Source organism: Triturus cristatus, chromosome 2_2, assembly GCF_964204655.1.
Source record: "Triturus cristatus chromosome 2_2, aTriCri1.1, whole genome shotgun sequence".
In the NCBI taxonomy this organism is placed as follows: domain Eukaryota; kingdom Metazoa; phylum Chordata; class Amphibia; order Caudata; family Salamandridae; genus Triturus; species Triturus cristatus.
Window position 1 is genome coordinate 352682352 of NC_140582.1, and position 23717 is coordinate 352706068.

Consider the following 23717-nt stretch of genomic DNA (forward strand, 5'->3'; position numbering starts at 1 on the left):
ACTCTGCCTCTCCCCATGAAGAAGGTGAGAAACTTAAGGGTCATCTTTGATGGTAGCCTGACCTTTAAAGATCATACAAACACCCTGATAACCTCTCTATTTTTCAGTCTAAAAATAATAAGGAAGATTTGCCCTTTTATTCTCTCAGACCTTCCACAAAACAGTGGTCACTGCATTAGCCCTATCTAAACTGAATTACAGGAATACTTTCTTCTTTAACATCCAAAACAGATTACTGCAGTAATTACAGATGCTTCAGAATGCAGCAGCACAACTATTATTGGGACTTCCCTAGTACCACTCAATCTCCCAAGGTTTAACCTGGTTGCATTAGCTTTCAATAAGAACGAGTATCACGTTTAAATCCTTATGCATAACCTTTAAGGCCTTACACAAAAAGTGTTTCATTTGTTACTCCCCAACGAGACAACAAAGGTAGTCCAATGCTAAACTTCTGGTCGTCCCTCGTATCAAAAGAACTCAGTAGGGTGGAAAAAGCTTTATTGTAGGAACAGCAAACCTTTGGAACTCTTCTCTTTGGAGCTCAGGAATGTTCAAACCTTCTGTCCTTCAGGAAATCACTAAAACCCCGGCTTTTTACCAACTAGCTACCTACAGTGTGGAGCTTAACAGTTTACATTTAGTGTGTAAGCAACGCCAAGACGTTCGCGTGCATAGAGCGCTGTATAAACTATCAAATTAAGACCATATATTATGCCCTAATAAGACCTCAAACTTGTCATAACTTTTCTCATGTTCACGCCCTTTGAGCCCCTGCACAATTGCCCAATTCACCTACTAACTATCAAAAAGCGTATTTAGTTGCCATAACATCGGCCAGGAGGGTCAACGAACTCAAGCACTCTGTGCACCCTCCTTTACACGACTTTTTATCCAGACAAATTGGTTCTCCGGACCTTCCGAAAGTTGTGACACACTTTCAGGAGAGATTCCACCGCCTGGTCCCAGAAACAGCACTCATTCAACCTTGTTCACAGCAAAGTGTATGGGGTGGACGATCAACTGTTTGGGTATGTCGGACAATGAAGGAATGGCTGTGCAGAAACTAACCATATCAAAATGCATAGTTCTCTGCATAAAAATTTGCTATGCATTGTCCTAAAAGCAACCCCCGGAGGGATTGTGCGCTTGTTCCATTAGAGTCAAGGCTGTGACCATTGCGTTAGCTCATCTAGTCCCTGTCCTGTACATCTGTCTGGCAGGAACGGGGGTGTCACTACGGATGTTAAGCAAACATAACAATCTGGACAGTCGGATCCGTCGTGATGGGCTTTTTCCCCGTTCGGAACTGCAGGAGTGTTTGGCCTAATCTATTCGCAGACCCACCTCTAGGGAAGTATTGCTTGGGTATCTATTCTATGGTAAGGATTCTGTGGCTCCTTATTTGGTAGAGACTTTGTCTAGCTCAGATTCCTTACTGACCCTCCTATCCGCTCTGCAAACTGATCACTGTATAGTGTTACTCCTTTTGAGGCCCTTAGCACTACATACAAATGCATCAGCATTTAATGTGGGTCCGCGCTTCTGACGTGCAAAATCAAAGCTGGTTTGACGCATATATAGGCACCGCTCACGTCACATCCGACACATACAAAGCTGATGCGGAGCCGAACGATGTCACCTACCGGTGCGGAGGGGTACTTCTTGTAAATTTCTGGATCCAGTCTGATGCCAGGGGAAAATTTTAAGGTAAGGAATCTACGGCTAGATAGTCTCTAGTAGATAAAGCATTACCAAAGGTAAGTAGCTTGTTTGCCTTGAACTCTGGAGGAGGGAAAATGGGCATAACAAATGTCCTTCACCAGACATCATCTTTATGGAATTAGTTCATCAGTGATATTGCAATGATATGAATGACTTGATAGGAAAACTTCCTTGCGCTACCAAGTAGTTTGGTTTTCCTGCTGACGAAGTCTTCCGATGCAGTCTGTGGACTAGGAAAACTCCCAGGATGAATAGTATGTAGGAACATCAAGTATTTAAGAGAAATAAAATTAACAAAGGTGACTTTTTCTTTTGTAACTTTTGATGTAAGAGCTGTTGTTTTTGCTGAAAAGGCAAAATCTATGCTTGATGATTTACTACTCAGCAAATCCATACTTATGCAAATTATGCAGAGGTTCCAAAACTGCTAATTTTTAATGCCCGTCGTATATCCCTCTTACAGATATTGGTGCTTGTCATTTTGTTATGGAAACCTGAAATGTGGATTGCTTTACAGACATGCATTTAGAGCTGGTTTGAATCGTGTTTTTCTCTGCAATTTTTCCCTTAGCTCTCCTCTTTAATGGAAGATCTGCAGCAGAAAATAATTCAACAAGAGCATCTTCTTGGGGAGGGAAAAGAGCTTAAGCAGATCAACCAGACATTGGTTTCTGATGTGCAACATCTGACAGAACAGTTGCACACCACTGTATCTGCATTAGAGTGTACCAAAGGAGAGAATTTTAAAGTGTTACAAAGCCTTCAAGAGCTACAAAAAGAAGTGGAAGCTGTGAGGCTGGAAAGAGATCAACTGTATCAGGAAAAGGAAGCTCTCCTAATTGAGCTAAATCAACTCAAGGAGGATTTGAAGGAGAATATTGAGCTTGTAAGTGACTTCACAATGGTTTCGAAGAATGCAATAGTGACTGTGTGACATTTAATGCTTGAGATACTAACAATTGAACGCTTGAAAAAACATTTAATCAGTTCTCACAAATAGCTTGGTCATTAACATAGTATTTCAATGCTAGGCCAAGAAAGACAATAGTTTTAAATACTCCCTTTTTGGTTAGTAGATGATGAACACTGGTCAAATGCAATATTTCCTCTAAAATTTGTTTCATCTATATACACAACAGAATGGAAGTGTGCCCCCTTTTTCCCAGCTGTATGCAGAATCGAAGTTAGCTGTAAGCCACCACACAATCGCTCCATGCAGGCAAATTGGCACATTGTGTGCAGTTTCGGAGGTAGGGTATTTCATGTAGCATTATTGTACATACTCTGAACAAATGGGGACAGGTGAGTTGATAAGTATATCCTCAAATTTTTAGCTCTTTTCAGCGATTCATTTGCGCAGTCTGGAACCTTGTTCAAGGTGAAATTGCCTGGCTGTGAAGCATGCATTACTCAAACAGTATTCAAAGTAAAACAGGTTACTTACATTCTCAGCGCAGACAGTTCGACAGGGGTAGTTCCCAAACTAGGGTGGGCTAATCCTCGCCTCAGAGTCCTTAATAGAATTTAAACTTTCCTATACGATAGCTAGGAAATTATTTATTCTATGTCCGGTCCGAAGGATTATGCTAGTTTAAAGCTTTTCCACCACAAAGGAAGCCAGATTTATAACTGGCTTCAAGTAAAATCTCTTAAAGGAGGAGTCTGATGACCAATCCGCCACGTTCAGAGTGTCTTCTAAATGAGCTTCCAACGTAAAGGCTTTAGATTCCATTGCCCCCGTACTGAATAAGCCCCAAATTTGGAAACATCAATGTGTGGTTTCGTAAGAGCAATGAAAAGTTGCCTTTCGCCTTGTGGGCATATATCATCTGTCATAGCTTCATAGGCCTTAAGAGCTCTTACCACACAAAGTTTTGGAATGTCTGATAAGGAAGGAATAAGACACTGCCTTTTGAATTAGATTTCGGTCTTTTATTTGTATATCCGGAAACTTCTGTCTCTTTTCAGCGATTCAGTTGCGCAGATTGGAACCTTATTTAAGGTGAAATTGCCTGGCTGAGAAATAATTTAAAATGAATGCTTGCCTGTGCCTTTGGACTTATGTCTGCAGAGACATGCTTAAATCTCTAGATATAAATCAGTACTCTCATCGGCAACTGGTTCAGTTCACCTTAGAAATTATTTAAAATACAGAAATATTACTCTAGAATAATTACCTATTTTGGTGAACACGTCTTGAGTATTTAAAACTATTTAAATTAGTAAGAAATGTTCACTGTGAGGAAATGGAGTGTATTATATGGTGTGGTTGTGCAACCTCACCGTGTAATACACTTATCAATCCCTTTAGGACTCTTAGGTTTCGTTTGTCAAACCTTAAGCTCAAACCTGGGTAGCTGGGGCTCTGAGCAGCAAGGCTTATGCAAAGGAAGTGTAAAGAATTTAAATTGCACAAAACAATCGAAAAACATATTGACAAAAGAAATCTGACACCAATTTATAAAAAAATGACTGTATTTTTATATTTTTTTGCGACGCCTGTAGGAAAGGGACCTTTTTGACATGGTCACCACCACTTTTTGCTCCAGTGCTGAAGATTTTAGACTGAAAGTGCACTGGGTCCCTGCTAACCAGGCCCCCAGTGCTCTTTCCCTTAAAACGATGTAAATGTCTATTTATAACCCAATTGGCAAGGATGTTAGCACCCCTCCAAGCCCCTAATAAATTATACCCCTGGTACCCAGGGCATCGGTACTTAAGAGGGTCCCTATCCGCTGCAGCATGCATTATGCCACCCAAAGGAACCTACACAACAAACTGAATGCAGACTGCTATAGTAGGATTAGTAAAATGGTGCAAACCATTTTGAAAACTCTACTGGGCACTCTCTGTGAGAAAGTGCCATCTTTCTTGCATGGTATGCCCCCACTGTTTGCTGAATTGCTGAATGTACTTTGACTGAGTGGCCCTGGACTCCTGCCAATCAGGTGCCCAGGGCCTATGTTCCTTCCCTAAAACAAACAAAACCTAAATTGGCAAACCCTGGTCACATGTCAGCCCCTGGTAAATGGTACCCAGGGCCTTGTGACCAGGGAAGGCCTCTAAGGGCTGCAGCACTCATTTTGCCTCCCTTAGAGGCCCTGTACCCTTACAAACACACACTGCCTTTGCAGGCTGAGTGTTTGGGTGCAAGACAAAAACAAAGTCGACATGACACACATCCCTGTGTGCCATGCCCATCACCTCCACTGCCATGGCATACATCAGTCACCCCTCTAGCTGGGTGCCTTATGCCAATGGTGTGGGCACATGAGCAGGAGCCCTGTGCCCCTACAGTACCCAGGTCCATTCCTGAGCACTGTAAGTGCAGTGCTGCCATTTAAGAGTACATGGTGCTGAGAGCTCATCAAACACGAACTCCACAGCACCATAATGGCAACACTGAAGACTGAGAAGTTTGGTATCAAACCTCTCAGCACATTAAACCCACACTGATGCCAGTGTGGGATTTAATGTACCAAGCACCCCAGAGGGCATCTTAGAGATGCCCCCTTAAACCTAACCTACAATCCACGTCTGCTCTGAGGCTGCCTAGGCTGCCACACAGCAAACATGTTGCTGGACCCCTGCATGGGAGAGCCCCTCCTCTCCTGGGCCTGCAACAATGCACATCCTGGGCGAGGTGCTAAATCTCCTCCCCCAGGATTGGCAGGGGGAAGCTTCAAAGGCATGCCACCTCTGTGATCTTCCCCAGGCCACTGCAACCCCCCACTCTGGCGGGAAGCTTTGGCCGGAAACCCCAAATAAGGACAGGGGATGTGCCAGCCTGCCAACCCCACCCCTCAGGTGGGAGAGGCGAGGTGAAGCACATCTCCGGGCTCTCGCCATCTTGAAGATGGGAAGCCCTACCCTATCAGGACTAGGCTACTGCCCCCCTCCCACAGGAGAGAGGCAGGATAGGGGGTGTACCCACCCCAGGACAGGGACCCATTGGTCCCTGCCCTTCACCTACCTGTAACGCCCCTAAATCTAGTATTTAGGGACACCCTGAACCTTCCTTCCCCAGATTCCAGATTCCAAACTACAAAGAAGAGCAAGAAGAAAGAAGACCTGCCCTGCAGCTGCTAAAAAGAGGAAGACACCAACTGCTTTGGCCCCTGCCCTACCGGCCTGTCGACCCTCAAACCTGCTCCTGCTCCAGACCGGCATCTCTTGTGGCCAGCAACCTCACAAACCCCGGAGGACCTGGCTACCTTTTGGCTGTAAGCCCCTGGGACTCCCATGAGTAGAGGCTCTACTCAAAACCTACCTCTAATCCCTGGCAACAGCCCAGAACCGCTTAACCCAGCACACTCTGCACCAGCCAAGCCTGGCCAGTGTCGGAGTGAACAAAGACCACGAGGACGACCCCACGGTGACTCTGACCCCGAGTCCGGCACACAAGGACCTCCCTTGACACTCCTGAAGAAGCCTGCAGCCTCAGAACAAGGTGTTCCCCCCCCCCCCCTACCGCGATCAACAGAGGGTAAGATTTCCCGACACCAAAAGGCACCCCTGCATCTGGCGCCCCACGGCCCCCTGTGCCCAATCCCGGGGTACCTACCTATCCTCCAACTACCCAACTTACCTCTCGAAGTGGTGGTGGCACCTGAAGAATCCTCGTCCCCGAACTTGCAGTCTTTTTCTAAACCGGAGATTTCCCATTGAAATCAATTCAGCGCCCGAAGGCTCAACAGCACCCTGCACCCAGCCGCCCGAGGGGCCCTGGCAGTGCAACCTCTACACCTACCTACTTCCCCACTTGCCCTGAGTAAGTGACCAGGAGTCCAACTGCCACAGCCGCGTGGCTTGCCAGTCAGCAGCCACCAACCAAGGCCCCCCTATCCCTCATAGGATAACATTGGGCCTAACTCTCTCTGCACCCGGCCGCCCAAGAGTCGCTGAGGGTGAACCAACTGTACCTACCTGACCCTGGGGGACCCCTGAGTCTATGCCCAGAACCTCAACTCTGCCAGTCGAGTACTTTCCCTTAAACCCATAACTCTTTTCCTCCTAGGGTAACATTGACTGGCTTTTTCCTGAAATTTCTTCTAAGTGTGGACTTTTCAAATCTTAAAATATTCACCAAAAATCAGCCGAGTAACGAAAACGAAATTACTCACCTGCTCTTAGGTGAGCTCCCAGTGCTGGATCTTGGTACCCAGCACTGACTCTGAAAAATACTTACAACTGTACTTACCCGTAACCCAATTTTCTTCCATAGGAAATCATTGACTGTTTTTCTGTGAAATTTCTTCTAAGTGTCGATATCTGCAATTTTTAAATATTCTTTAAAAATCGTATAATATCCGAAAACGTAATTACTTACTGTACTGAGTCTAGGCACCCAGTACTGGATTACAAAAGTAACGAGAACATACTGTACCTGCAACTTGAATTTTCTTCCATAGGGAATCATTGACTGTTTTCTTTGAAATATTTTCTAAGTGTCAACTTTTAAAATAGCTAAATATTGTTTAAAAATCATTACAGTAATTAAGTCGACTTTCATCACTTTATTCTAAGTACTGACCCAGGACTGAATCTAGGATCCAGTCCTGGAATTCCAAAAGTAATCCTAAAAGTAATCTGTTGCAAATAACTTGAAATTTCCATTGAGCTCAATGCATTGTTGTGTTTAAAATAGAGTTGCCTATTGCAACCACTTGTAACTGATTACAAAAGTCAATTACATATTGCAAAAGTATTTGTATAAAACATCTCATTCTGAGAAAGTATATTTTAAATCCAATTGTTGGTTCTAAAATAAAACAAGCATATATTTTTTATATATAAACCATTGGCCTAGAGTTCAGTTATTGAGCGTGTGAGACCATTTGCTGACTGAGTGTGTACAACAAATGCTTTACACTGTCCTCTGATACTGCCTTACTGCTCGATCAAGCTACCACTTTAGAGAGTAAGGTTATATCTAACTTTAGCCTCTGTCAAACCCTGGGGGACTGGACTCTCTACACCCTGTACCTATTAAGGAACAGTATATACAGAGCCACTTTCTCACACACTCCCTGTGTGCAGTGCCAAGGTACACAGAATATACTGTAAATAAGTCACCCCTACACCAGACCTTAGAGCCCTAAGACAGGGTGCATAATATTATATGTGGGGGCACATCTTCATTAGCAGATAGGCCCCTGTGAAGTCTAGTTTCCTTACTAGACACTGCAAGTGATCAGGCTGCCATCTTAAGACATTCACTGGGCGCTGATCATTACGAGCTGCCTATCTCCATGATGGCTGCACCGAAACCAGAGGTGTTTGGTATCAAACATCTCGTCTCAATTAATCTTTACTGATGCCAGTATTAGATTTATTGTGGCATGCTTCCAGAGGGCGCCTTAGAGGTGCCTCTTGAAAACCTACTAGTCCTCTAGTGTGCTGGCTGACTGGTATAATCCAGCCTGCCCCCACAGACACTATTCTGACCCCTGTAGGTGGGAGCCCACACTCTCAGAGGTCAGAAACAATGCCTGCTCCGGTAGAAGATGATTACACCTCTTACAGCAGGATGGCAAGCGAAATCAGCATATCAAGGACAGAGCCTTCAAAGCCTCTGCTGCCTTGCATATGTGATCATGGCTTCCCCCAAGACCTGGGGAATGCCACCCCCTGCCCTGAGGTCCATTTGGCAACAGAGCAGGCAGGAAAATTAGCTAGTAAATAGGCGTGTCACACTTCCCGGCTAGGCACAGCCCTATGGTGGACCAACTGAAGTGGGCAGTTGAGAAAAGGTTTCACCATCTTGGATTTAGTGAAATTAGGAACACTGCGTCAGGATTATTCCCACTCTCCACAGGAAGTGGTCATATAGGGGGTGTAATAATTCTGTATTTAGGGGTCCCTCTGACTCCAGGAACTCAGATTAGTCTACTGTGAATCAAAGGAAGGACCAAAAAGCTCAGAGGTCGTGAGAACATCTGTCCTGCACTGAAATTGGCTGCAAACACTGGTTGCACTGAGACAATCGCAAAGCCCGACTTGTTCAGAAGCTGAACAGCCTCCTAAACCCTTGGAGGATTATACTTATCTTCAACAGGGAAGAGGATGTAGCCTTACGGCTAGAGCAGTCGAAGTCAAAGCTGGGGAACCGGGTTCAAGCCTCGGCAACCACGTTCAACATCCTGTGATTCTGGGCAAATCCCTTAATCTCCCTGTGCTTAAAAATTATGAATGTGTCCTTTCTGTAAGGAAACTGGTGCTATGTAAAGCGCTCTGATACTCTATATCTTAGGGTCTAGTTTGCGCTATATAAAACTCTGGAAGATGTTGTCGTGAATCCAGGATGTTTGGCCAGTCGCTCTTACCTAGTCTCAAGCTTTTGACCCCTTCAGGAGCCTCTCAGCCCATCATTATCCTGGGTACCGGAGCCCTTGCGACAATCAAGATTTATTGCATGTTTAGACACCACCAACACTGACCTGCCATCGAGTACTTCAGGATCCACAAGGTCTTCTTCAAGAGTGTCCCTACTGTCCTTTTTTCTCTTCCACTCCAGGTCGCCAAAGCCAAGTGAGATCAAAACACCTCTGCACCTGAGCCCCCAGCCCAGATTCATGTCCCTTTACACTAGAGACCCTCGAGCTGAGCTCTTCTTTGGGTTTTGCCAGATTGTCCCCAATTCCCCACTTGCATCGTTTCTTTCGCAGGTACTTCAATAGACTTTACTGTGTAGCACTCAAGGCTAACAATGCGATCTGAAAGAGACACGTTAGTGATAGATTCCTTAACTTAGAAAAATCCCCAGGCGTCAAACTGGATCCGGAAAGATTTGCTAGCAGTACCCCTGCGCGTCAGTAGGTGGCGTCGTGCGACTCCCCGTCCGTCGCTGGCGTCGTAAGTACCGAGATGACGTCACGGGGACTACTTGGGCTTAGGCGCCACCCATGCTCGCTGACGTCAGTTCTTTCTTTTTCCGCGCCAGCAAGCGCAGATCCGGTTAGAGCACGTACCTTGGTCACATTTTGACTACCTTTTTTGAGACTTTTTTCTCCTTTTCTCCTTGGTGCATGTAGGGATGCCTAGATTTAAGTCTTGTGGGGCCTGCCATGTCGGTGGTGGACCCCCACGATGTTTGCCTCTACTGCCTAGAGACTAACCACGACTCCTGGTCCTGCCGGGCCATGGCCCGAAGGCCTTAAAGGAGCGGCGCCGGAAGCTGCATGAGGTCTGGCACTTGTCCCAGCGCCATTCCAGGTCCAGGGACCGTTCCTGGGAACGCTCACGGGCCGCAGTCATCGCTCCTCGGGCTTCGCTTTCGGATACGGGTAAGCGACGACATAAAATGAAGTCGCTCTCCGACGTCCCCCCGTCAGTCCTCGGATGCGGACAAGGGGGGCAGGGGTACTGCCCCAGTGGCTCCTTTGGAGCCTGGGAGTCCCACGGTCTACCCGCCTTACCTGGGTCTGTCAGCGACTCCTGAACAGGTGCAAGAATTTCTTGCTACCATGGACTGCATTTTTAAGCCTCGGGCTCCCGCTGGCATGCCTTCGGGCCCCGCGTTCCCGTGTCTGGATCCTGTTGGGCCGCCGGCACTGGCGGCGCATCCAGCTTTGGCGCCACAGGATCTTGCGTTGTTGGCTCCGGCCCCGGCTCCACAAGGTCCAGCGCTGCCGGCCCCGGGCCCCAGCGCCACCCTCTGCTCTGGCTCCGCAGTGGGTGCAGTTTGTCCCGCCCTTGCCCCGGTTCATGACCATTTTGTTCCTACTTGGGATCCGCATTGGGACGCGGCACCGGCTCGGCCCCGGCCGGCGCCGTTTCCGGCACCAGAAACGGCTCCGTTTCCGATGCCGTATGTTCCTTCTCCGGCTCTGCAGCCGCTGTCTGTTCCCCATGCAGCAGAGGTGGAGGATGACTGGGAGGGGTCCGAGGACCCCCTTGCCCGTCAGTGTGACTCCGAGCAGGGCTGGGTGAACGACTTGGAGGATGCCGGCGACCTCGATGTCTCTTCTGACCCGAGGTTTGTATCTTCCCCCACCTACCATGGAGGAGGGCGCCTCCTACACGATGGTGCTCTGTCGGGCAGCTGAGGTCCTCAACCTCGATCTTCCTACGGTGGCCCTCAAAACTAATCTCCTCACTAAGGTGCTCCAGATGGTATCCACTTCGTCGGAGCCCCTGCTCCCCTTTTAACGACGCCCTCACTGACGTCTTGTTTGGCACTTGAACACGGCCGGCTACAGGGGCCCCTGTGGATAAGAATGTCGCCAGGCGTCATCGCCCGGCGCCTGATGACCCCGCGTTTCTGACTACTCATCCTATGCCTGTGACCCTGGTAATCCAAGCTTCGACGTCAGAGTGCCTTTCCCACGGCTCCGCCGGATGAGGACTCTAAGAAGCTGGAGCAGTAAGATAAGCGGTTGTTCTCTTCGGCCAGTCGATAAGCGGTTGGTCTCTTCGGCCAGCTTGTGTGGTACTGTAAATTTCGGAACCCTGTTGGAGGCATGGCCCTACCATGCCGATTTTGGTATCCGCGAACCGCAAATGACTAATGCGGTGTGTATGAGTGTTTTCGTCATGTTTTACCGATGAATTCACCGGGTATGCGATACTGCATATCGAACCCTCGGATTCCATTTTAGAACGGTAACCATTCTATGGTTGCCCTCACATAGGCTACGCTTTTAGGCCATGCCTAGGCCTAAAGCACACATACACCTCCTATGCCCTCTTTGTGACCTGTGGAAACTGACTCCGCTGCCCGAGGTCAGTCCTGTCCGGCCGGTTCCTTTTACAGCGGCCAAATGGGATTAACATCAGAGCGCGACACATCATAAAGTCATTCATCCCTGACTAATCTCTTTCACACCTGACTCTGTTTCCTACTTTATGGCTTGCTTTACGAGGAGGAGGTGCCCGTTTTTATTGGGGTCTGCTGATATCTGATGAGGGTTCTGAGCCTTGCTGGGTAAATAATTGTGAGCTGACCGAGCTGAAATGTGGGATTATCATCATGACTTGGCTGTTTCTTTGAAGCGAAAATATGTGAATGACCACTTGTAAAATAGGGGCGGTGTTGCCCAGAGCGTAATATTTTGTATATAAGAAAAGACTGTTTTTTGGACAGGGGCAGTCTCCTGAGAACATACACCGTGCTGTACTTCTCGGATACCTGTGATTGGTCTGCAGCCAATAAACTCCATCTTTGACTTCACCTAGAAGACTCTGTGTTTCTGTGGTCTGAGACAGGAAGAACTTAAAGTCTTCGGGTGTGTTCCCTGGCACCGCTGGGTTGGTTCTGAAAAACCCAGTACTTCAGTTGGCGCCCAATGTCGGGCGATTTCAGCGGTACCGGTCCAAGCCAGAGGTGCGTGAGGAGCTTCGTGTGAAAATTCTGGAGGAAGGCCGCCACTTCATCGACCCCTGCATGTCGACGTGGTCCGAAAGTCTTTACTGCGAGGTTCTCCGCGTCCCGACGGCTTCAAAGGACTGCTGCCCTGACTATCGCCCTGTTTTGGACCCTTGATGATTTGGTAGAGCGAAACGATTAAACGAGTCTTCTGGTGACGTCATCGATACCTCAGTTAAGTATAAGTGGAGCGTCTCCCAGTCCTTAGTTTGGTTCTTAGTTTGGTATCCCTTTGGGATCGCTTTGATTTGGAACTTGCAAGTGCCAAAGCCGAAGGACTCGTGTATTCACGAGGCTATCGTATTCGATAATCCTTTGAAGTTTGAAACTAGACTAGTGAGCGACGATGCCTGGTTCTAGTATATTTGGAAATTTGTTTTGTTTGGGTTGTAATAGGGACTCCCGATTAGAGGATTCGTGTCCGGTTCCTCCAATTGGAACTCCAACTTATGAGCTCTATGTGAAACATGGCGTGGGCCCCATTACGTATAATGAAGTATGGATCCGTTACACCAGGAAAGATGGTGTTTTAAAATGGCCCCAAAATGGTGGTTTCGACACAGAAATCCTAGATAACTTGGAAGTCAAATTATTTAAAAAGAAAGCCCGGCCGGCGATGTTTGATTCTTTCCGCCTATGGCGAAAGGAAGCTAAACAGAAGGAAATCAAATTGGCAAAGAAAAATAAAAGGGAGAAAGGTATGTCGATAATGCAAGCAGCCTTGCAGTTTAAAGACAATGAAGAAGAACAAATGAATGAGCAGTTGCACAGGCAACGTAAACTAGTGATTGATAAATGCTACCCAGTTCTGCCGCCTCTTCAGCAAGATGCGTCAGAAGAAAAAGAGAAAGATCCCCTAATGTCACATTTGCTGAGTTCGCCACCCCCGTATGCGCAGAGTGCTACAGCGCCTCCGCAACCTTTAAATGTACAGCCTCCAGTTAATTTGCCGCAAGCTTTCCCGCAGCCGCTAGCTCCTCCTCAGCCGGCTCCTATGCCTACGGCGCAGCCCTCCCAAGGGCCGCCGGTTTCGCTGCCTATCTCTTCTGTGCCTGCTGCGTCTTTACCTAGTACATCAACTGTCTTCCTCGGCGCTCTTCCTGATACGACCCCTGTACCTGTATCTGCACCCGTTTTTCTTCCCTCTGTCTTTCCCCCTGTTCTTGCCTCAACTTCTCCTTCTACACGACAACGAATAGCTAGTGCGGTCACTAGCTTTATATCGCCTCTGTTTGGGTCATCTAGTACGACCCCTGGTTCACAACGTAAGCAGTTGCGTAGTCAGCTGCCTGATCATGAAGAGAAAGAGGTACTAGACCGCATGGCACGTAGATGGATTGTTTATCCTTCAAGGTATAATGTAGGGTCTGTTGTAAATGTTTTTCATCAATGGGAAGCATCAAAACAGAGATACGTCTTTGAGAAAATGTGTGAATTCCTCTGTGAAGAATTGGAAGATAATGGTTTAGATTTCAGCCTGCAGGAGTTGTCATGTACGGTTTGAATTTGGAAAAGGTACGATTGTGGGCCCCGATGTTGAGAAAGCAGTTGCGACATTGTCTTTTAGGATAGAGGGTCCTTCTCAGTCACTGTTTGAACATGATGGGAAGGTTAAACAATACCCTATGAGGGAAGTCCCTCCAGTATGGAAGGACGCTGTTGCAGCTGATGCCGCTCGAGGTATCGCTGCTACGCCAGCTCATTTTCAGCGTGTTTGGGTACATGTTCCTTGGAAGCGATCAGAAGTTTTAGCCCTTAAGCAGACATTGCCTGATCCCCTTAAAAACCCTGCAGGATATTATAAGGAGTTATCACAGACTGCAGAATCATGTGTCATGAACCTAGCTGACATAAATATGTTATCCGGGAATGTCGTTCCGCAGCCTTTATGGGGGTTGAGTCGTAATACAGATCATGCTGCAGAACTAGGTAACACATGGGCTAATATTATTGCTACAGACACGAGACAAGTTGGTGGTGCGAAACCCGAGCCCTTAGTAGCAGAACTCCCTGGCAGAATTATTACCTATATGAAAACTTTAATGCCGGCGATGCGTGTGAATTGGGATAAATTATCCGCATGCAAACAAAAGAAAGACGAAACAGTGTCTGATTTCTTCACCAGGTTTGAAGAAACGTTTATCGACCACAGTGGTCAAGACATGAGTACGGAAGGTGGTCAACGGTTATTTGTTGATAAATTTGTGCATAATTTGCTTCCCGAGTTGTGTAAGAAATTAAAAGATTCAGAGAGTTCGTGGGCTGTTTCCTCATCAGCGCAAATACTGGCTACTGCACAGTATTATGAAAATAGGGATAAAGATGAGAAGGATAGAGCAGACAAGAAAACAAAAGAATTGAAGACGAAGGTTCTTTTACAGCAGGCTTACCCGCCACGTGGAGGTCAGAATATTTATAAGCAAGGTCAGAGTAACTATCAACAACCCCAACAGTTTCAGAGTAACTCGCAAAGGTTCGGGTATTCCCAACCGCGTGTTCCTCTGGGCCCCAATCAGTGTTCGTATTGCAAAGAAGAAGGTCATTTTAAGTATAGTTGTCCTATATTGTTGCAGCGCACGAATAATGCTTATGGCGCAAGAGGTAGAGGTGGTCAGCAAGCTCATAGAGGTAGAGGGCGTGGGAATGTTCCCCAGAACACACGTCCTCTTCCGCCTCAAAATACGATGAACAGTTTTGATCAGCAGGCCAATGTAACTGGTGTGACAGCTCAGAACTATAATAATGACTATTATGCAGAAGACGGAAATGCGGAAGGCAACGATTACTAGGACAGCCGTAGACAAAGAGAGGGAGTTGTTTCAGTACCAGTGGATAAGAGTGGACCGTATGTTAAGGTGACTACAGCGGGTGTGTCAAAGCCCTTTCTGTTGGATACTGGTGCTGCAAAGAGTTCAATTATGCACTCAAAACTCCCTGGCGCGCCTTTGTCTGGCGAAATGAATGTTTCAGTAGGTTTTTCTGGCGCCCCGGTTAGAAACCCGATCTTTAGTCCTATGCCCCTTTCTGTTGGACCTTGCGAGCTGGAAGCACCGCTTATCCTAACGACAGGTTGTGGTGAAAACCTGTTAGGATTGGATTTGTTGAAGAGATTACATGCGACATTATATTGTTCCCCCTCGGGAGTACAACTTACACTGGGTAGGGAAGTGATTTCTCCAATGTATTTGTCGAAAAATAAACTGCCAGCTAAATTGTCGTCTCTTCCGGATGTCCTTTGGGCTACTGGTCCTAATGATGTGGGCCTCTTGGAAATCCCGCCATATGTGGTCACTTTGAAAGCGAATGTTAAATTGCCACGCATTCCCCAGTACAAGATCTCTAATGAAGGTGAGAAAGCATTGTTAGCAATCATCTATGATTTGATTGAAAAGGATGTAATTCAAGAGACAAGAGGCAACGTTTGCAATAGTCCTGTTTTGCCTGTTTTAAAACGTACTGACCCCTCTCAGCCACCTGTTTACAGGTTTGTGATCGATCTCAGAGAGGTCAATAAGATAGTTGTGCCACAGTTTCCAGTTGTACCTGATATAACTGCCTTGTTAACTATGATCCCAGCTTCCGCTGCTTGGTTCTCAGTGATCGATTTAAAGAATGCTTTCTTTAGCATCCCGATTGCAGAAGAAAGCAGGGATATTTTTGGTTTTAGTGTAAGAGGTCGCAGCTTCCGCTTTAAACGCGCTCCACAGGGCTACTGTGAAAGCCCATCAATATACAGTCAGGCGTTAAAAGCGCAGCTTGATGCGATTGTTTTGCCTAGTGGTGCTACCCTTATTCAGTATGTTGACGATTTATTAATCGCCGCGGATACTGAGGGGATTTGTAAAGAAGCTACATTGTCATTGTTGCGTCATTTGTCTGCCTTTCATCACAAAGTGTCTCTCTCAAAACTGCAATATTGTCGACAAGAAGTTACCTACTTCGGTCATCTCTTATCGAAGGAGGGAAGGAAACTGACCCCAGAAAGAATTCAGGCCATTGCACAATTGAGCGTGCCGAGAACACAGAGAGAAGTGCGTGCTTTCTTGGGTATTACTTCATACTGTAGGCAGTGGATTCCGAGTTTTTCTTTGTTGACAAAACCTTTGATAGCATTGACATGTAAAGATACACCGAATCCCGTCCCATGGTCTGAAGAATGTCAGCAAAGTTTTTTCGGAATTGCGTAAGGCATTATGTTCGGCTCCTGTGTTGGGTACCCCCGACTACAGTAAACCTTTTACATTGTATTTTCACGAGAAAGAAGGTTGTGCGTTGTCAGTGCTGACAGTCTTTTGGAGACAGACAGCGTCCGTGCGCGTATTTTTCGTCGACTTTGGACCCAGTAGCTAAGGCATTGCCAAGTTGCTTGAGAGCCACAGCGGCAGCAGCTGTGTCTATTCGACAGTCTGCTGGGTTAGTAATGAATAACACGTTGATTGTAATGGTTCCACATGCAGTGGACACACTGTTAAATAGGACCAAGACACAGCACTTAACTAGTGCTCGATTGTCAGGGTACGAGTTGACACTGCTAGCGAGTCAAGTGCACATAAAGAGGTGCAATACGTTGAATCCAGCTACATTACTACCGATTTCAACAGACACAGATGAGATTGAACAGCATGATTGCCTGTTCAGAACAGAAGAAGAAACAAAAGGGAGAGTGGATCTTAAAGATACTCCCCTGGTTAAGTGTGATGGTACCTTATGGGTGGATGGTTCGTGTATCAAGCTTCCGAATGGTGATACGACTGCTGCATATGCTATCACAACTTTGCACACGATTGTTGAAACTGCTCGTATACCACATAATTCGGCTCAAGCAGCAGAATTAATTGCACTTACAAGAGCATGCGTGTTGTCGAATGAATGAAAGTGAACATATATACTGACAGTCAGTATGCCTTTGGCGTGGCCCACAGTTTTGGGCGCTTGTGGAAAGAACGTGGGTTCCTGACTTCGCATGGAACTAAGATTCAGAATGGTCAATTGGGGAATGATCTCCTTGAATCACTGACCTTACCGTTACAAGTTGCGATTGTGAAATGCAGTGCACACAAGAAGGTTATTGATGATGTTGGTCGTGGTAATGCATTTGCTGACGAAATCGCGAAAGAAACAGCAAAAGATGTGACGAATCGAATGTATGTTGCAGGCCCTGCAAGATGGGTTGGTGATGTTGGAATGTGTGAAGACACGATAGAGAGTGTGAAGTCTATTCAAGCCGAAGCTTCAGAAAAAGAGTTGAATGTGTGGAAAGAAAGTAAGGGTAAATTGGATGAAAATGGTTGTTGGGTTGATTTGTCAGAACACCGGCGATGGTTGTTACCTGATGCATATGTGCTTGCAGTGGTGACAATGGCTCATGGAATGGCCCATATTAGTGTGAATGGGATTTGTAAGTTGTTAGCTCCAGTATGGCAGAATGCTGGAATTCCCAAGTGTGCAGAGAATGTGGTAAAAAATTGCATGGTATGTTTGAAATACAATCCTGGTAGGGGAACCCCAACTCCAGCTGGTCATTTTGCGCCTCCAACGTATCCATTCGAGGTTTTGCAGCTAGATTTTATCCACATGGAAAGGTGCAACAATTTGAAATATGTACTTGTTGTTGTTTGCGCTTTTTCAAGGTGGATAGAAGCATTTCCCCTAAAAGACAATACTGCGCTATCCACAGCTAAAGCCCTTGTCAAAGAATTCTTCCCTAGGTTTGGAATGCCGAGAATGGTCTGGAGTGATAATGGGAGTGAATTTGTGGGTCGAGTGATGAAGAATGTATGTGAGGGACTAGGTATAAAGCAGAAATTCCACGCTGCAAATCACCCCCAATCAGCTGGACTAATAGAATGCTACAATGGCACTTTGAAACTTAAGTTGGCTAAGATTCAGGCGAGCTCCGGTCTTAAATGGCCTGACGCGCTGCCCTTAGCACTCCTATCAACAAGAATGACTGCGCACTCACGAGTGGGACTTAGTCCGTATGGGATTGTGTTTGGCCGTCCGGCCAATATATGGGGTGTGCCAAGACCGACAAAAATCAGCGAAATTGAACATCCAGTACTGCTTGATTATCTGTATGAATTGACGGCTAAATTGCGTGTCTTACACCAACAGGTCCACGATACTCTGCCTCAGGTCTCTGAAGCTCCAGGACATCCTATCAATCCTGGATCGTGGGTGCTGGTCAAAAATTTCAAAAGAACGAAAAGTGATGAGCCCCGTTGGACCGGCCCCCATCTCGTCCTTCTCTCGACAAGATCAGCTGTTCGAGTGAAAGGGAAAAAGAACTGGGTTCACGGCGTACATTGTAAGAGGGTCCCTTTGCCTCTACCGTATGACCGGTGGGTCCAGGAGGGTATCGCTGATTCTGAGACTGACACTGTGCCCCGTTTCGTGCCATTTAGCGATGCACTCGTGAAAGGAGCAAGCTCTGAGCAGGAAAGCGATGACATTTTGCAAGAGGGTGTGCCACCATCAATCCGATTGAACACTACAGAGCCTGAACTCTTGTTTCAAGACCAGACAGAACCTGGGAGCAATCGCTACAACTTGAGGCCAAGGACTATGGACAAATAAAATTCTTATCCTTTCCCTTGCTAGTTTTAATAATTTTTGGGAAGTGCAGCTCTCTCTTTTCTGAGAAATTTGCTTATTTTTTGCCTTTTCGAACCGCCATCCGGGTTCAGCTGCAGGGTCGCGGTTGCCCAAGTCTTTGGAGTGCAACTGAAGACGTTAGGTCGACAGTTCTGGTCGGTCTAGGGAGTTGCCCTGGACTGACAGCAGCATTTCCTCAGCATAGAACACCCTACCACCGCGAGCAGCACTTAGAGAGGATGGAGTTTTTCGAGAATGAGAGACCTGCTAAACCAATGAACTGCACAAGCAGAATATGTACAGTAATGACAAGAAAACGATTTCTGATGTTATGTATTTCCATGTTACTGAGTGTAATGACGATTTTCATAGGGTATGTTTTATTCTCTTCCTAAGTAACATTTGCACCAACTGTACAGCCCATACCTCCTCCTACTGTATCTTCGCATTCCTTTCATCCTCTGCCTGAACACGAGTCCGCTAGAAGGTTGGAGTTTGCCAATAATTCATTCATTCAACTCCTGCACCAGCACCAACTAGTTATGAATACAACAAATTGCTGGGTGTGTGGTTTGATGCCACATACCATTAATAAGGGTATCCCATATCTAGTGCTGCCGTTTAGCTATAATGGGTCATCATGGGCATTCCAGACTATGTTTCTTTTTACGCTCGAGACCTACTCCCCGCGACCACCGCGTTCCACTAGACCTAGCTCGAACAATAAGGCCTTGACGAAAGGAGTTGCTGATATGAGCAGAGATATCGATGCATATTCATCTATTCCCAAGGATGAGTTGCGAGCTTATGTAGGTTGGAACGCGACAGGGTATAGCATTAGTCTGGGCGAAAAACAGCATAAAAGTTCATCCCCAATTTGGGTCGTACCACACATAGGTCGGGTCTGTTTGCAAGGCAATGGTCAGAATCCAAGAGCTCAACTAGGAAAGAGTTCCTGTACTGAAACGTACATGTTTCCATCAAAGTTTTCCCCTGCGTTTCTGGCTGCCAAGGGTACATACTTTGTGTGTAATGACCGAGCATATTCATGGTTGCCACCTGATTTCTCGGGCACATGTTATGTTGCAAATTTGTTACCGCCAACATTTACTGCCGCCTCTGATTATCACAAGAGTTGTGCGAGGCGTTGCTAGTCAGGAGGATACTGCCGGTCAGGAAGCGGGAGACTTCTTCATGGGTTTCCTGCCGTTTTGGGGACCAATGGTCAATAGTAGGAACCTGAGACAACTGACTCGTGTAGTTGAATCTACTGTTAATGTAACGGCCGGTGCCCTTGGTAACCTGACAGCTGAGCTCCAAGCGGATCGCCTCATGACGTTGCAGAACCGTATGGTTCTAGATGTCATACTTGCAGACCGTGGTGGGGTATGTAAGGTTATCCAATCGAGTTGTTGTATTTTCATACAAGATAACGCTCCGACAGTCTATCAAGCCATCTCCAAACTGCACAAGATTTCTGAATCCATTCACGTGGATAAAGGAGATTGGTCGATGATGGGGTGGTTCTGGGGACTCATATCAGCTTGGGGATGGAAGATTCTAATAGTCACTGGGACGATCTTAGCCATTCTTTTCCTGTTCTGTCTATGTATGCAGTGTGCTCCTGTAATGTGTAGCCTCTGTGTTACATCATGTGTAAGGAGACCTGTATCAAGGGACGAGCTAAGCAATAGAATGATGCTACAGCAACATCTCCATGACTTTATGAATGTAGACCTGGACTCAGTTTAGTATAGTTATTGCCTATGTAAGGGCAAAAGGAGGGTCTGTGGTACTGTAAATTTCGGAACCATGTTGGAGGCATGGCCCTACCATGCCGATTTTGGTATCAGCGAACCGCAAATGACTAATGCGGTGTGTATGAGTGTTTTCGTCATGTTTTACCGATGAATTCACCGGGTATGCGATACTGCATATCGAACCCTCGGGTTCCATTTTAGATTGGTAACCATTCTATGGTTGCCCTCACATAAACTACGCTTTCAGGCCATGCCTAGGCCTAAAGCACACATACACCTCCTATGCCCTTTTTGTGACCTGTGGAAACTGACTCCGCTGCCCGAGGTCAGTCCTGTCTGGCCGGTTCCTTTTACAGCGGCCAAATGGGATTAGCATCAGGGCGCGACACATCATAAAGTCGTTCATCCCACACAAACCCTGACTAATCTCTTTCAAACCTGACTCTGTTTCCGACTTTATGGCTTGCTTTACGAGGAGGAGGTGCCCGTTTTTATTGGGGTCTGCTGATATCTGATGAGGGTTCTGAGCCTCGCTGGGTAAATAATTGTGGGCTGACCGAGCTGAAATGTGGGATTATCATCATGACTTGGCTGTTTCTTTGAAGCGAAAATATGTGAATGACCACTTGTAAAATAGGGGCGGTGTTGCCCAGAGCGTAATATTTTGTATATAAGAAAAGACTGGTTTTTGGACAGGGGCAGTCTCCTGAGAACATACACCGTGCTGTACTTCTCAGATACCTGTGATTGGTCTGCAGCCAATAAACTCGATCTTTGACTTCACCTAGAAGACTCTGTGTTTCTGTGGTCTGAGACAGGAAGAACTCGAAGTCTTCGGGTGTGTTCCCTGGCACAGCTGGGTTGGTTCTGAAAAACCCAGTACTTCACTTGGGGCTGCGGTCAGTGAACACCGCCTGCTTATTGGGCCCCTATTCCCATGCGGTGTGGGATACCGTTGCACAGGTGTTGCCTCAGTGTCCTGAGGAGATCCACGCTGTGCTGTCCCAAGCTGTTGCTAAGGGTAAAGATGCGGCTAAGTTCGCCATTCTGTGTGGTTTGCGATCTACTGGGTTCTCGCCCGATGTCCAGAGCTCGCTCATGGACATGTCCTTTGATGGCACTCGCCTGTTTGGCGATAAGGCCGACAGTGCACTGGAACGTTTTAAGGACTGGCGGGCCACGGCCAAGTCCTTGGGTCTCTCTTCAAAGAGCCCAGCCACTCTTGGTTTTCGTTCCTTTCGTGGCCACGGCATAGGCGCCCAGGCACGTTCCTTAAGCAAGCCTGTGCAGAACCAGCCTCAGCGCGGCCGCGGGTTCTGCAGGGGTGGGTCTGGGAATCAGCGTGGGGGTCAGTCCGCTTCCGCCCCCGCTGCTTCTACCTCCAAACCTTCCTAATCCAAGCTTTGTGGAGCACCCCACGCTGGTGGGTGGCAGGATCTGTCACCACCTCCCCCACTGGCGCGATATCACATCGGACAAGTGGGTGTTTCAGATCATCGGCAGGGGTTACTCCCTTTCCTTTCAGTCCTACGCTCCAGCCATGCCACCTCGGTGCCACCGCATGTTGGGGGATCACTTGGTACTTCTTCAGCAGTAAGTCACGGCCCTCTTGGCCAAGGGGGCCATCGAGTGCGTTCCTGGACCGGAAGTAGGGAGTGGTTGTTATTCCCACTACTTTCTGGTCCCCAAGAAGGACAAAGAGAGCCTGCGCCCCATCTTGGACCTCCAGAACGTCAATCGCTTCCTCCGGAAGGAGAAGTTCAAAATGCTGACTCTGGCTCAGGTCCTGGCTGCCCTCGACCCTGGAGACTGGATGGTAGCGTTGGAATTGCAGGACATGTATTTTCACATCCCAGTCCTGCCAGTGCACCGGTGTTAGCTGCGGTTCACGGTAGGCCAGGAGCATTTTCAGTTTGCCATGATCCCCCTTGGCTTTACCAGTGCCCCTCGGGTGTTCACGAAGGTGATGGCGGTGGTTGCAGCTCACCTGCGCAGGTCGGGGGGTCAGTCTTCTCTTACCTCGACGACTGGCTGTTGAAGGTGGGCTCGCCTCAGGCAGTCGTCAACCACCTTCAGACTACGGCCGACCTCCTGCATTTGCTGGGGTTCTCCATCAACGTACCGAAGTCGCACCTGAGTTCCTCTCAGAAGCTCTCCTTCATCGGAGCGGTTCTGTATTCGACGCTGTTTCGGGTTTATCCTCCCGAGCAGCGAGTCCGGGATATTCAGGCTATGATTCAGATCTTTCAGCCTCTGTCCCGGGTTTCAGTCAGGATGACCCTCCAGCTTCTGGGCCTGATGGCCTCCTGCATCCTGCTGGTGACACATGCCAGATGGCATATGCAGGCTCTGCAGTGGGACCTGGAGTTCCAGTGGGAGCAGCATCGGGGCAACCTGTCCGATCATGTCCAGATCTCGTAGGGCACTGCACGACACTTGCATTGGTGGCTCACGAATCGCAATTGGGTCAATGTCAGATCCTTCTCCAAGCGGAGCATACAGTGGTGACGGATGCGTCCCTCCTGGGATGGGGAGGCACTTGGGAGAGGCGGAGATCAGAGGACCTTGGTCTCCGGCGGAGTCCAGGCTCCATATCAACCATTTGGAGCTTCGGGCGATCAGATTTGCACTGAAGGCATTCCTTCCCTCTGTCCGAGGAAGTGTGGTGCAGGTGTTCACGGACAACACCACTGCCATGTGGTATTGCAACAAACAGGCCGGGGTGGGGTCCTGGACCCTATGTCAGGAGGCTCTGCGCCTCTGCACATGGCTGGAACATCAAGGCATTACCTTGGTGGTTCAACATCTGGCAGGTTCTCTGAACACCATGGCGGACAAACTCAGCTGCCGGTACTTGATGGATCACGAATGGCGTCTGAACTCGGATGTGGTGCAAGGTCTCTTTTAGCAGTGGATAGAGCCTTGGTTAGATATATTTGCCACGGAAGAGAACGCACAATGTCATCAGTTCTGTGCCATGGAATTTCCAAGGCGGCACTCGCTCAGCGACGCTTTTCATCGCGAGTGGAGTTGCGGTCCATTGCACTCCTTTCCGCCCATACCATTTCTGCCCAGAGTGCTGAAAACGATTCGGTGCGACCGGGCCCAAGTCATCCTTGTGGCTCCGGATTGGGCACGAAGGTACTGGTATCCCGAGCTACTCAGCATGGCGATCCAACTGCCTCTTCGGGAGGATCTTCTGTCACAGCAGCAGGGGACGGTCCTCCACCCGAACCTATCCAGCCTCCACCTCCATGCGTGGAGATTGAGCG

General features: G+C 47.6%; 1 protein-coding gene across 2 annotated transcripts in view; it reads left to right on the top strand.

Annotated features, from left to right (window-relative positions):
• Nucleotides 1-23717, top strand: part of CENPE (centromere protein E) — a 1911253-nt gene that overhangs the window by 1002956 nt on the left and 884580 nt on the right. For both annotated transcript variants that reach the window (XM_085641421.1, XM_085641422.1), the window contains exon 43: nt 2297-2611. In XM_085641421.1, the coding sequence (XP_085497547.1) occupies nt 2297-2611 (315 nt within the window). The remainder of the gene's footprint in view (nt 1-2296; nt 2612-23717) is intronic.